The 15480-nt window shown below is 41.8% G+C and overlaps 1 protein-coding gene across 4 annotated transcripts in view; it reads left to right on the forward strand.

Annotated features, from left to right (window-relative positions):
- The window catches only part of TNS2 (tensin 2), a 158342-nt gene that overhangs the window by 63178 nt on the left and 79684 nt on the right, over window positions 1-15480 (forward strand). The window contains exon 1 of one of the 4 annotated variants that reach the window (XM_034419279.3): window positions 4500-4573. The exons of the other annotated variants lie outside the window; for them this stretch is intronic. Within the exon in view, the coding sequence (XP_034275170.2) occupies window positions 4568-4573 (6 nt within the window). The 5' untranslated portion in view covers window positions 4500-4567. Of the gene's footprint in view, window positions 1-4499; window positions 4574-15480 lie in introns of those variants that run through there. 4 annotated transcript variants of the gene reach the window in all.

Here is a 15480-nt window from a genome sequence, read left to right on the forward strand (position 1 = left end):
TCCTTCCTTCCTTCCTTCCTTCCTTCCTTCCTTCCTTCCTTCCTTCCTTCCTTCCTTCCTTCCTTCCTTCCTTCCTTCCTGTCAGAACCTGCTGGATTTCACCCCTGATTCAAGGCCCTATAAAAATACAAACGATAAAGCATAAGAGTTAAAACAATGCAACTGAAAACCAAATCAGTTCAACTAACAATTAGAGAAAGAGAGGTGTGTAGTTTTGCCATTTTTGTAAAGATACAGTCAGGGCCAGACATTCCTTATGGAATACATTTCTGCATATGAGACAGATAAGCTTCTAAAGTGCAAGCAGTGTGGAATAAATAATAGTAAATGGAAATTAATAGGATTGTTATTGGGCAGTATATAATTGAATATATTTATTTATTTATTTATTTTATTTATTATTCAAATTTCTATACCGCCCTTCTCCTTTCGGACTCAGGGCGGTGAACAGCCAATGTAAAAAACATTTATACATAAATACGATTAAAAATAGATTTAAAATAATTAAATTTGACCCATAGTTTAAAATTTATCAATTTAAAATCCGTATCAAAATTTAAAACCAACCATAAAATCATAAAATCAAGAGAGATCGGCTAACTGAAAGAGATGAGTTTTTAGGGCCCGACGAAAGGTCCGGAGGTCGGAGATCACTCGTATCTCTGGGGGTAGATTGTTCCAAAGGGTAGGTGCCACCACAGAGAAGGCTCTCCTCCTGGGGGTCGCCAGCCGGCATTGTCTAGCCGACGGCACCCTGAGGAGGCCCTCTCTGGGAGCGAACTGGCCGGTGGGAGGCTATTGGTGGCAGAAGGCGGTCCCGTAAGTACCCTGGCCCTAAGCCATGGAGCGCTTTAAAGGTGATCACCAACACCTTGAAGCGCACCCGGAAGTCCACCGGAAGCCAATGCAGCTCGCGCAGGAGAGGAGTCACATGGGAGCGCCCAGTCGCTCCCATAATCCCCCGCGCGGCCGCATTCTGCACCAGTTGGAGCCTCCGGGTGCACCCCAAGGGGAGCCCCATGTAGAGAGCATTACAATAGTCCAGACGAGAGATGACGAGTGCTTGAGTGACTGTGCGTAGGGAGTCCCGATCCAGACAGGGGCGCAACTGGCGTATCAGGCGAACCTGATAAAAAGCCCCCCTGGCCACGGCCGTCATATGCCCTTCTAAAGACAGCCGTGCGTCCAGGAGGACGCCCAAGTTGCGGGCCCTGTCCGTGGGGGCCAATGATTCGCCCCCAATAACCAGCGATGGCGTCAGCTGGCTATACCGGGACACCGGCAGCCACAGCCACTCGGTCTTGGATGGGTTGAGTCGAAGCCTGTTTCTCCCCATCCAGACCCGCACGGCCTCCAGGCACTGGGACATCACTTCCAAGGCATCGTTGGGATGGTCTGGGGTGGAGATGTACAGCTGAATATCATCAGCGTACTGATGGAACTCCACCCCAAAACCACGGATGATCTCACCCAGCGGCTTCACATAAATGTTGAACAGGAGGGGCGAGAGGACCGACCCTTGTGGCACCCCACAAACAAGGCGCCTCGGGGTCGACCGCTGCCCCCCTGTCAACACGGATTGCGACCGGTCGGAGAGATAGGAGGAGAACCACCGCAAAACGGTGCCCCCCACTCCCAGTCCCTCCAGCCGGCGCAACATGATACCATGGTCGATGGTATCAAAAGCCGCTGAGAGGTCTAACAGGACCAGGATAGAGGAGTAACCCCTATCCCGAGCCCTCCAGAGATCATCCACCAACGCGACCAATGCCGTTTCCGTGCTGTACCCAGGTCTGAAGCCGGACTGGAGCGGATCCAAATAGACAGCTTCATCCAGGTACTGTGGAAGCTGTCGCGCCACCACACTCTCAACAACCTTCGCAATAAAGCGAAGGTTGGAGACTGGACGATAGTTAGCCAAGACAGCCGGATCCAGGGATGGCTTCTTGAGGAGAGGCCTCACCACCGCCTCTTTCAAGGCGGCCGGTAGGACACCCTCACTCAAAGAAGCGTTGATGATTCCCTGGAGCCAGCCTCGTGTAACCTCCCGGGAAGCCAGCACCAACCAGGAGGGACACGGGTCCAATAAACATGTGGTGGCGTTCAGCCGTCCCAAGATCCTGTCCACGTCCTCGGGAGCCACAGGATCGAACTCCTCCCAGATAACATTCTCAAGGCCTGCCTCAGTCATCTCGTCTGAACTAACCCAGTCAGTGGCCAAGTCTTCCCGAATCTGAGTTATTTTATCATCCAGATACTGTACAAAATCCTCAGCTCGGCCCTGCAAGGGATCCTCCCGCGCTCCCAGATGGAGAAGGGAGCGGGTCACCCTGAACAGGGCGGCTGGGCGGTTATCTGATGACGCGATAAGAGCGGCAAAATAGCTAGATTTCGCCGCTTTTATCGCCACTAGGTAGGTCTTAATATGAGACCTTACCAGTGTCAAGTCGGATTCGGAACGGCTGGCCCTCCAACCGCTCTCTAGGCATCTTTTCCGGCGCTTCATCTCTCTCAGCTCCTCGGAGAACCAAGGAGCTAAGTGAGTTCGGTGCCGGGTCAGAGGCCGCAAAGGCACGACCCGGTCCAAAGCCCCGGCAGCCGCACTATCCCAGGCGGCCACCAGGTCATCAGCCGAGTCGTGAGCTAGAGTTTCAGGAAATGGCCCAAGCTCCATCTGGAACCTATCAGGATCCATCAGGCGCCTGGGGCGGAACCACCTAGTCGGCTCCGCCTCCCTGCGACGGGGTGCGGCGGTCAGAAAGTCAAGTCGAAGGAGCGAGTGGTCAGACCATGACAAGGGTTCAATATCTATATCCCCTATATAACTAAATTGCTTAATGCATTGTAAGCCGCCCTGATTCTCCGGAAAAGGGCAGCATATAAATCGAACCAATAAATAAATAAATAAATAAATTCATCTCACTTCCAGGCTTGTTACAACTATGGCCATTTTGTCAGGGAAGGTTAAATTGGTCAAACTGGACAAGTACAAATGGTCCTTGATTAGCAACTGCCTCATTTAATCACCATTTGCTTGATACAAAGCTGATGAAAAAAGTAATTTTGCAACCAATCCTCACATTTATGACCTTCATAGGTCTGTAAAGCAAAGGAAAGCTAAAGTAAAATGATAAGAACAGTTGTGGTTTCACCTAGCGACCAGTTCACTTAACAATTGAATTTCTAGTCCTTTTTGTGGTTGCTAAACAAGGACTACCTTTACTGTAAGCTCTAAGTGGCTGAACCTAGGTAGAGAAGGCATTTCCCAGCATTACTATCTGATACATGAATTGGTTGGTTGAATTGGAGATGCCAGGAATGAGATCTTCTGCGTACAAGCAGTGCCCAACTTATGACCACAATTGAGCCCAAAATTTCTGTTGTTAAGCAAGACAGCGGTTAAGTGAATTTTGCCCCATTGTTAAGTGGATTTTGCCCCTTTCTTGACTCATTTGTTAAGTGAATCACTACAGTTATTAAGATAGTAACATTGGCTTCCCCATTGACTTTGTCAGAAAGTCGCAAAAGGGGATCCCATATCCCTGGGACACTGCAGCCGTCATAAATATGAGTCAGTTGCCAAATGTCTGAATTTGGATCATGTGACCATGAAGATGCCACCACAGTTTATGAAAAATAATTATAAGTCACTGTTTCAGTGCTATTGTAACTTTGAATGCTAAAATACTAAACAAAGTATTGTAAATTGAGGGCTACCTGTACAAAAGCAGGAGAAGATTGCTTCCCGTAATGCTAACCTATTTTCCTTAAAAATTTTGGAATTGGGGTGTGTGTGAGAATTTTGGAGGCACAATCAGTAGTGCTGCTTCCTGCCATTCTAAGGCAGGAAGCATACAAAACTGAACTGTTACGGTTCAAAGAAGCTCAATGCAGCTTCAAATAAAAATGTTCCACCTGCAAAACACCTCAGGAAGAAAAATAAAAAATAAATTTCCTCATCAGTTTTGGGCTCCTTCACCCTCTATAGGTCTTGCCTTGCACAAAAACATTTAGATGTGGCTTCTGGCCATCAGAAATTGCCTACCTCTTCCTCACATAATCCATACCACACCTTCCTCTGCCCCACCCATTTTATAAAAAGCATTGTTCCAGATTTTGGCAGACCGAACTTTACCTCAGAAAAGGCCCCCGGGTTACATTTTTTCAAATTCCCATAATGAGTTTGGACGGCGAAATATCTATTTTCTGTAATACCAAATCTCAACCCATGTGGGTTGATGTAGGGTAAACACAGGCCATTCACATGACAGGCCTGTTGTATAGCTGGGGAAAAGCAATTCAGCTGACACATAATAGCAGGCACTCATTTCACAGCAGTACAACCAAGTTCAGTGAGTAAACATGTTGTTCTGGACTCAGTGCAAGGAGGAGGGGGGAGAACTGGTGCCCCAGCTCTGCGTGGAGTCCAATTACGAAAGAGCCATCGCCCGGCCAGCTCCTTGCTTTGGTTAACCTCCTCTGCTCGTGGCAAAAGCTGAGGACGCCTAGTGCAACCCTGCCATCCAAACCGGGCATCCTTCTCCACAACTTGGTGCAGATTTGGTGAATGCAGGTGAGGCTTGGGCTGTGTGTGCCTTCTGTATGTACGTGTCCCTTGTTTGTATGAGAGATGCCCTCTTTGATCAGGGAAGCTAACATGCCTTTTTTCAGGGAATACAGATGGATCTCATTTGAGTCCCTTTGGAAAGATTTTATGCTGTGAGTATGTGGCTTCGTCCCATTTGGTTTTTTTTTCAGCCAGTCTTCCTCAGTCTGATATTGGCTGTGATGACAGGAATTCATGGAGCTGAAGTCACCTGGATTCGTAGTAGGAATTACGAGAGCTGTTATCCCATATATCTAGAGGCCGCCCAGTTTGGGATGATCATATTCAACATCCTTTTATATGGACATGATTGTGTGAATTATGACATCAGGGAGTTAAAGGACGGAGTCCCTGGAATGGCTATGTTTTTATCACTTTCTCTGCATTTAAACAATGGGTCGGACATGACTTCGCAACTAACAACAAAAAAGCAATTGTTTGAGCCGGAAGTTGGATAAATGGCTAGGACTGGTGCACTTACTCCTGTGTTTTCTCCTAAAGGGACTTTTTGTGGACAGAAAGATTCAGAGCATTGAGAGGAGAAATGGAAAGGTTATCACTGTGGAGTGAGAGATCGCAAAATAGTGCATGCCACCCATACTATAATGATGATTTCACATGAACTTTATTTAAAAGACAAATGGAACCATTTGTGGGCCTTTGCTTTGTATGACATATTTGGGTGGATGGGTGGACAGACAGATAGACAGACAGATGTGTGTAACTAATATGCACATACACACACACATATGAAATTAATATATAATTATATGCATGCTGTAAATATATAAAAATAATACATTTAAGCTGCTAGTTATATAGCTCCTTGTCTAAGTTGTAGAGAATCCTACCCATTTGGCAAGGAGACAAACATAACATCTGGATGGGAAAGGAAAAAAAGAAGAAGAAAGTGTGGCCCAGTGGGTATCTTATCAAAACAGAGCCAAGGTGAACCAGGTTTGAACTCCCATTCAACCCTACAGTTCACTGGATGAGCTGCTCATACACTTTCAACTAAACCTTGTTCACAAGATGGTGGTGAAGCTAAAATGATTGGAGAGGGATGATACTGTGAGGACTTTGAGAAAAAGGAACCAAATGAAGTAAAGTAAATAGGTTTATTAGAACAGGATTCTCATATGAGTTCATCCTCTTTAACCATATCTGCTGAAATAGTTCTAAAAGACAGGGAGTTTTGGGTCAATCCATAGAGATGGGAATAGACAGTTCTAACATTCAGTTTGACTTCTCTTCTTCCTTCCCACACAGAAAGTCCACATTGGAACATCCCCTCAGCATATTGCCCATAGTAAGATCTAGGCCCGATTTTTAAGATGCCTGCAACGTGATTTTTAAGCCATTGCTCTGCCCATGTGAACCGCCAAGAAACTTGGTCAGAGTTTGCTGCTCTATGTCCCAAACAAGCCGGTCAGAGAAATCCAAATATGTAAGTTGGAACGGTTCTTGGCAGACCCTCTACTGCTGACCACACAGAAGGAAAAGAGCAAGAACCCTTTGCTGGCATTTCCAAGCAAAGTTACCAGAAGGATTGAGAAGACATAAAAGCTTCTCTAGCTCAAATTCTTCACAAATGAAAGAGGAATTGTACCTTGTCCAAACAAATGCATTTGCTTTGTAATAATTAAAATGTAGTCCAGAGGATGGGATATAAAGAAAGAGGGAAATGGGTCGACAGCCATTTTTCCCACTTTCCTTTCGATTTTGTAAGTTTTCATTTGAGCTGACTACAGCCCGTAAGAGCAGGGGTGCTATTCAGCAGGTTTTGATAGGTTCTGGAGAACTGGTAGCGGAAATTTTGAGTAGTTCAGAGAACCGGCAAATACCACCTCTGGCTGGCTCCAGAGTGGCGTGGGAATGGAGATTTTGCAATATCCTTCCCCCAGGAGTGGGGAGGGATTGGGGATTTTGCAGTATCCTTCCCCTGCCATGCCCACCAAGCCACACCCACTAAGCCACACCAAACCCACCAAGCCACTCCTACAGAACCGGTAGTAAAAAAAATTGAATTCCACCACTGTGTAAGAGGCTTCTAGTCACCAATAAATGTAGATAACATATTTTTTCTAATCAAATAAGCCAATTTATCCATTTCAGCAAAATTGGTCAATTTCATCCACCATTCCTCCATAGTGAGTAGTATCAACTCTATCCATCTCTGTACGTATAGTAATTTTGCTGCAGAAGTTCGTATATAGGAAGAATCTTCCATGGTTTATTTTTTCTGACTGTTAACAGCTCTGCTTCTGAGGTAACAATTTTGTTTTCCCAGCAAGAGGATCGCTAACAAAGAGCACGATTCATAACTATTTATAGTTAAGGCTGCTGCCATGCTGGGCCCTGACTGAATGGTCCATTCACTAGGCCTTGTGTACACTACAGTTTCATACAGAGCACCCTTTGGTCTTGTCTTCCTTTCCTTGCAAGGAGAGAACTACATATCCCACAAACCTCTTGATTGCTAGGCTGCTCACGCCGCTTTCCTAGCTCTGTCCTTTCAGTCCTTGTGTCATCAGGGCTGGGTACCTGCCCTACCCCCAATCTCACCCTAGAAGGCTTGCTGGGTTGCGTTGCTCTTGCTTCTGTTTGGAACTTTTGCTGAGGGAAAATCATTTTCTTGTAATGACTCGTTGCTTCTCCTCTCTTGCTACCAACCATGAACAAGCCGGCTAATCAATTGTTTGTTTGGGATACTTCCTTCTGCTAGCATCTGTGTTCGTTCCATTGAGTTGCCTGTGGCTTCAAGCAAGATCAATTCTGGCACATGGAAGGCTCCTTTCTCATTTTTCTGTTCACCGGAAAGGATTTTCTGCCTCTGTTTAGGAGTGGATTGCCTTTTCTCTGTTATTTAATCACTTTGCATCTTGCTTTTTCCTCCAAAAAAGCTCAAAATAGCATATCAAATGCCTACTTTCCCCTAGTTTACTTTTAGCAGAGCCCTAGGAAGTAAGGGGAAGCTGGGAGTGTGAGGTGTGCCATGTCACCAACATCCCCAGCAGACCCAGTTTGCTAATCCTGCCTATCCTCCTTGTTGCCACTGTAAATCTTGAACTGGTGGTATGACCAAGAAGCCTAGCCAAAAGCAAAAGTTAAAAGGAATGAATGTAAACAGGCATTCATCTTGAAGCAGAGGCAGAGAAAAGCTTAGAAATTCTAATGTTTGCTGAACAACTTGGTTGTTTTGTTTTTTGGGAGGGAGTGGAGTTTGGTTTTTTCTGACATACCACCACTGGATCATAGGCCTAGCTTGAGAATCTCCAGGGTCAGAGGCAGGGTTTTCTCCCATGCTGTAGGACTCTGGTTGGCCGAGTTTTGTGGGTGAATGGGAATTTTAATTTAGGTTTTTCTGGTCTATATCGTGCTGGCTTTCCCCACAAGCACTCTGTTTGACTCCAGCATCTGGCAAGACTTGATGTACATTAGCCTTCTGCAACCTGATTCTCTCCACATGTTTGGTGATAGACTTCCCCAATATGGATGCCCTCCTGATGTGCATGATTTACCACTGAGAATTCTTCATCTTGGCTGTGATGGCTGGGAATTATACAAGTTTAAATGCACAGATGGGGCGGGAGAGGGCAGATGGTTGGGGAATGGAGTCTTAGGAAGACAACTTCCACCCAATATGGCCAATGAATCATTAGAAATTCTAGGATTTGTAGTCCCAGGTTGGGCAAGACATCCAGTTTGTGGATCTAAGTTGCTGTGATTCTTTTTACCAGAACTTTAATATTTAACATTCAGGTCCTAAATTAAAGTTCAAGTATTGGAAGCCCTGAGCATATAGCCAGCCAGCATTTATGATCACTACCAGAATCCCAGTTTAGAAGTTCTTTCACACCAAAATTCATTCTTACGGTCTCCCAAATGTTCTTTCTTACAAAAGTTGTCATAGTTAGATAAGGAAGACTCAAGAATGAATCAGCCAGGGATCTAATAGGGGAGCATGTTGTACCTTCTGTTTACCTCTTATATTGGATCAGTCTCATTTTGGATTTATATAAGTTGCAATCATCAATTAATTTTGTTGAGAAGAAGTCCATAATTTAACTGTGCATTGTACGAAGAAATGTCTGTATGCTTTCAAGCCATTTTGGTTCCTGGTGGCTGCTTGAACAAGTTCTTGCAGTTGTCTTGATAAGTATTTCCAGAAGTAGTTTATCCCTGCCTTCTTTCCAGAGCTATGAGAGAAGGACTGGCCCAAGGTCACCCAACTAGCTTCACACCTAATGTGGGTCTAAAATCATGGTCCCTTGATTTTTAGTTTGGTGTCTCAACTACTGTACTATACCAACCAAAATGGCTGTCTGAAGTACTTAGGTTTAATCTGTTCCAAATTCTTCACTATTCACTTTCAAAGAGATTCCAGTATTATGACGGTAGAGAAATCTTTTCATACCCAGGTTTTCCATACTATATATAATTTTACTATACTCCTTGCTTATTTTTTCCCCTTCTAAATAGAGCCAAAAGATTTAATAGTTAGGGGTCCTTGATGCTCTCTGAGCTTGCTTGTTTTCTTGCAGATGATTCATTAACCTAACTAGATATTTATTGTTTATTTATTTATTGGTTCGATTTATATGCCGCCCTTCTCCGGAGACTCAGGGTGGCTTACAATACGTTAAGCAATAGCCTTCATACTTTTGTATATACCTGCTTATTAGGGCTTTTGCCCCCCCCCCTCTCTAAGCGGTGTTCTTTTTTATACAAAGTCAGCTTATTGCCCCCACAAACCGGGTCCTCATTTTACCTACCTCGAAAGGATGGAAGGCTGAGTCAACCTTGAGCCTGGTGAGATTTGAATTTGCAGTAATTGCAGGCAGCTGGTGTTACTTAACAGCACTTTAGTCTGCTGCGCCACCAAGGCTCTTAATAGGTACAAATAGCCGTACTGATGATGTTACCTATTAGGGTAATGAAACGTCTGCAAGAAAACAAGCAAGCTCAGAGAGCACCAAGGACCCCTCATTTCAACCCTGGACTACAAATATTCTCCTTCATTGGATTTAATATTTCCTTGTAGCATAATTGCTCCATCACCAATTCTTTTTTGAGATTAGATTTGGCCTTTAATTCTTTTTAAAACCACTCTTGTTTTTTTTCAAATAGTGGAGACCAGGCTAGAGTAGAACAAATAGACAGCAGAGTCCATTCTTCAGCAACATCTATTACTGGAATAGAGCGCAGCTGACTTGAGAATCAGATGTGCGTTGCTTACCGGAATGTCCCTATGTTCATCTGTGAAATGTTGAAGGGTATATCAGTGTTTCAAAGCCTGCCTGTTATTACTATGGGCACCATTTGGTTTGAGTAAGCCTAGAAGCTGGTGGGATTCTTGGTGAGAATTCTGATCATGGTTTTGATCAGCGCTCAATTTCTGAAGCTGCATGGTAATATAGAGCAGCATTCCAGAACTATTTCTTCTTTTCTCTCTCTCTCTCTCTCTCTTTTGGGAGGGTGGGATGGGGGGCCCCTGGGAGTTGGAATTGGAATGCAGCTCTGTTTCCATCAGGACTGCTGTTTTGTTTCTGGTTTATCTAAATAGGTTCAGAAACCCATTTAGAAAAAAAAAATTAGGGAAATGCTGGAAGATGTCATCTTTAGCAGCTGCCAGTTGGGGAAATAGGACTGGGATGGAAGTGGATGGTTGGAAAAAGCCATGTAAGTCCATCCATGTAAGAGCAATTTAATTTAATGTAATTTCTTTTACTAGCTGTTTCATTCCATCTCATCGGAATGTAATTGCTGTTACTAGCTTTATGTAAATTTCAACCATCAACAATTCTAAGTAATTGTTTTCAAATTCCGTGTGACGATTACAATATTCCTTATTTCTTGATATATTTTTTTTATAATTTTTTTGCAACTTTGATTCAAATAAATGAATCAAAGAACATTTGAAATGTATTACTCTGAAGAAATGTTGATGAATTGCAGAATGGGATACAGAAAACAGAACTGCATTCTAAGAAATCCTACTTTGTCATTCATGTGTGTAAGTCCTCTCAGTTGCAAAGATATACATTTTAATCAAGAAAATAGTTGTCACAACCGGCCATTATTACCTACAAATTTCACTTAAAATAACAAATGTTCCTGCACATGTACCGTTACACACTTTCAAATTCAGTTAAGATGAACAAAGAACCAAAATGAATGAACAGCAGGAAACTAGGCAAAATCAGATTGCAATAATTTGGCATAATTTACACTGCAGAAATCAGAATTTCCTCATAACATTGAGGTGTGTTTGTGTTTGGTAGGCATGCCAGGCTCTGCATATTACATAGATTTTGACATTTAGGAGCGTTTCATATTACAAGGTATGAATATTATTGCTCAATAATGATTAAAAAGCAGGTGAGTTGCTTAAAGAATGGACAAGCAATGAGGATGATTACTTACTTTCTACGTATCCCGAAGAAAGATTTAGAATTTCAGAGGAATAATAGCATTTCTATAACTAAGAAGAGGAATAGTCTTCTTGATCAACTGATTCTAAGATAAAATAACATGAAATTATTTACACATTGAGCTAAGTTTTTCAGGAACAGAATCATATGAATTAAGACAAAATAAGATAACCATAGATACAGTTATAAATTTGACACATTAAAAATAAGTAATTCATGAGTCTAGGAGATATCCATCCATCTTTAGGTTTCCTAAAGAAGTAAAATGTTGAAGTTGCTGTTGTGACAAACGTATGCAACTTCTCTTTAAGATTTGTTGCCAAGAACTGGAAAACAGTAATAACGAAGCTCAGTTTCTTTCAAGGGGATCCGAATGTGGCTTAACATTAATTCTTAGTAAAATATAGGTAATGTTACTAGCACACAAATAATCAAAAGTCCAGAAGAATCATCATTGCCGAAATGGAACAAACATGGCATTTGCATTTTGAATGTCGACAAGTGTGTCGACAGGGATAAGTCAACAAACGTTATAGACTTTCAAAAAGCCTTTGACAAAACCTCTCACCACTGGCTTCTGAGCACACTCAGTGGTCATGGAATAAAAGAACAGGTGTTCTCGTAGATTGATAACTGGCTAAAGGACAGGAAATAAAGAGTAGGAATTAATGGGCCATTTTCAACATGAAGAGAAGCCCACAAGGGACTGATATTAGGACCACTATTTTAATTTGCTTATAAAATGTATATAGGGGTTAACTAATTCATTAGACAAGGTTATTGGTGTCAGGCTGTAGAAAATTGCAGAACAATTTCCACAAAGATCTTTGCAAACTGGATGATTTGGCCTTGAAGTGGCAAATACAATTGAATATAAGAAAATAGAATAGAATAGAATAGAATAGAATAGAATAGAATAGAATAGAATAGAATAGAATAGAATAGAATAGAATAGAATAATTTATTGGCCAAGTGTGATTGGACACACAAGGAATTTGTCTTGATCCAAGATGGCACTGCTGAAGTCTGCCTTGGTGAAGTGTTCTCTAATAAGCAAGTACAAAGTGATTGCATTATAAATTCAGACTCTCCAAACATAGGGATGGGATCTAGGCTGACAGTTTTTGACCAAGGAGTTTTGGGGTCATGGTGGACAGCTCAATGAAAAAATAAACGCAGGGTGTAATTGCTGCAAAGGAAAGCAAATTCCATGATTCAGATCCTTGGGAAGTGGGCTGACATGGACCTGCCAAAATAGCAATACTGTTGATGGTTAGACTGCAGTTGAACCTCACTAATCTCAAAGGACATGACCTCATGAGACAGCCTTCCTATTATACCCAGAGCACAGCCAAAGCCTTCTGGTTTCAGATTTATCTTCTCCTCCACTCTAAATAGTTCTTTCCAGCTTCTTTGGCAGCAACCATTGTGATAAGAAGGCTCATTGCAGGCCTCTTGTTACATTCTCATGCTCATTGCCTTAAAACTTTAAAAGGTTGCTCAGAAGAAGCTCATCTGAGCCCAAAGGTGCTTTTTCAAGAGTCAACTGGGCTTTCTTGTTTTTCTTTGAAGACGTTTCGCTTCTCATCCAAGAAGCTTCTTCAGCTCTGAGTCACAGAAGCTTCTTGGATGAGAAGTGAAATGTCTTCAAAGAAAAACAAGAAAGTCCAGTTGCTTCTTGAAAAAGCACCTTTGGGACAACCATGACCTGGATGATTGAGAATCTCCATAGACATTTAGCTATGCACTTTGGGATGAACACCCTTTGAATACAGAGCTGAAGAAGCTTCTTGGATGAGAAGCGAAACGTCTTCGAGGAAAAACCAAAAAAGTCCAATTGCCTCTTGAAAAAGCACCTTTGGGACAACCATGACTTGGATGACTGAGAATCTCCAATAGACATCAAGCTCATCTGAGCAACATCTCTGGACACCATATCCTGTTAACAACAGTGCCACTAAAGAGAAGGTCTTGTTCCTAGAGTTATCAGATATCTGAACAGGCAAAGGAGGACATGGACAATTAGAAAGGAGAACAAAGGAGGGAAAAGGAGGATCCACTAACTGTTTAACTTTCTTGGCATCTGCAACAAAAAAAAATCTCTATAACTGTCTAGTTTGGTTCTGCAACCCAACAAGACAGACACAGACTTCAGAGGATAATAAGAACTGCAGAAAAAACAATTGCTACCAACTTGCCTTCCATTGAGGACCTGTATACTGCACAAGTCAAAAAGAGGGCTGTGAAAATATTTACAGACCCCTCACATCCTGGACATAAACTGTTTCAACTCCTACCCTCAAAACGACACTATAGAGCACTGCACACCAGAGCAACTAGATACAAGAACAGTTTTTTCCTGAACGCCATCACTCTGCTAAACAAATAATTCGCTCAACACTGTCAAACTATTTACCCAAGTCTGCACTACTATTAATCTTCTCATCCTTCCTATCACCCATCTCCTCCCACTAATGACTGTAACTTCATTGCTTATATCCTTACAATTTATATTGACTGTTTCCTAATATGATCTGATTGCTTATTTATACCCTATGACTATCATTAAGCGTTGTACCTTATGATTCTTCATGAACGTATCTTTTTTTATGTACACTGAGAGCATATGCAACAAGACAAATTCCTTGTGTGTCGAGTCACACTTGACCAATAAAATTCTATTCTATTCTATTCTATTCTATTCTATTCTATTCTATTCTATTCTATTCTATTCTATTCTATTCTATTCTATTCTATTCTAAAAAACTGCCAAAAAATGTACTTGGATCTACATGCATATGAAATTACTTTTTCTAGCATCAGAAAGACTGGTTTTCCAATTTCAGTATTTTTTGAACAAATATATCTTTTCAAGAACAAATGCTATGGTAATGTAGCATCCACAGTGGCACACTTTTAAAATTTCATCATAGAACTAATATGACTCGCCATATGATCTGTGATCATAGATTTGAAGGGGCTGGGTTGAAGCTGATTGCTGGAATTAGAAAATAACATAAATCTGGAGTCTGTCTAACTGCAGTACACAAAAGTCTGAATAATTGTACTTATTTATTAAAGGTATGTTAAATGTTATGCAAATGGTCCCTGCTCTCCCCCAAAACCCAAAGATACTCAAAATGCCAAACAATATTTCATCTGAAAGTTATTCCTGCCAGATAGAAGAGGACATGAGGATAATAAGGAGGACATGTCCTCTTTTTGTTGGATGTCTGGTAACCCTACCAGATCTACCTATCAGCAAGACTCCTTAAAACTCTGCAAAGAATTGTCAGTTCTTTTGTCCTTTAAATAAAAAATTGTGGTCATACTATCAAATAAAAAAAGGATTTCTATACAGACACATTGAACCTTAAGCTAAGGTTGAAGCTGTTTATTGCCTTCCCTCACCTTCTCTCAAGTCTTAAATAGGGAGAAAAACAGCAGCCCTTGTTCCTTCTGTTTGTTTAGTTTGAGAAAATACATTAATCTGGTTGATATGTAGCTGCTTCCAACAGAACACTGACTGTTGACCTGGCACCCAGCATTTCATGAAGATTTATCTCATGAACCCTTAGCACGCACATTCTTGAAATTCGTGGCCTGCGCATGCAAGGCTTGCATTTTGTGGAGAAATGTCCAGCGCAGTTGTTATTGTTATTTGGCATGTCACAATGTTCCCAGTCATCTTCTGTTCCTTCTCAAGAGAGTGGATTAATTTTGAGTTTGTGTTTTGCAAGACCTTGCACAACAAACACTCATCAATGGATTCAGCTAAACTAATTTTAGTCTGATGGGTCAGTTTGAGATCCATGTACTTTAGAGCTAAAGCTTTAATTTGATTTTAATTGATTGATTCATTTTCTTTTAAAAAAAAGCTCTGATATAATTAGGCAATATGTATATGCATGAGTGTGGATGTGTGAGTGCACGTGGGTGTGTTTTTTAATGCATATTTCGATAAACTGCTTCGATAAAGTTGCAACAGAGATTGTGTTCACATGTTGCATCAAACCACAATGGAGTTGGCTTGTTTTGGCTTAGTGTAATGGGTTAATATAGCACTGTGAACGATGAATCATGAAATGTGATCCAGTGTACTGCATGAATTCTGCCAACTTATTAAACAATTTTAGATAAATAAAGTAGCGTAGCATAGTATTTTTTTTTAATTTTTCTCCCACCTTCATTACTATTTTTATAAATAAGTCAAGGCTGTGAACATATCTAATGTTGTACTCCTTTCTCCTCTTATTCTTCCCTCCGCAATAACGCTGTGAGCTAGGTTGGGCTGAGAGAGAGAGAGAGTGACTAACCAAGATCTGTGAAGAATTCACAGACTCTTGGTTTCTAGCCTACTGCCTTAGTTAGCTGGAGTTATAATCCATGATTTATAGTTTAGTTACATTTGATTAAGTGACTATAGTTTGTACTTTAGTA

Source organism: Pantherophis guttatus, chromosome 2 (assembly GCF_059756535.1).
Source record: "Pantherophis guttatus breed Tessera chromosome 2, ASM5975653v1, whole genome shotgun sequence".
NCBI lineage: Eukaryota > Metazoa > Chordata > Lepidosauria > Squamata > Colubridae > Pantherophis > Pantherophis guttatus.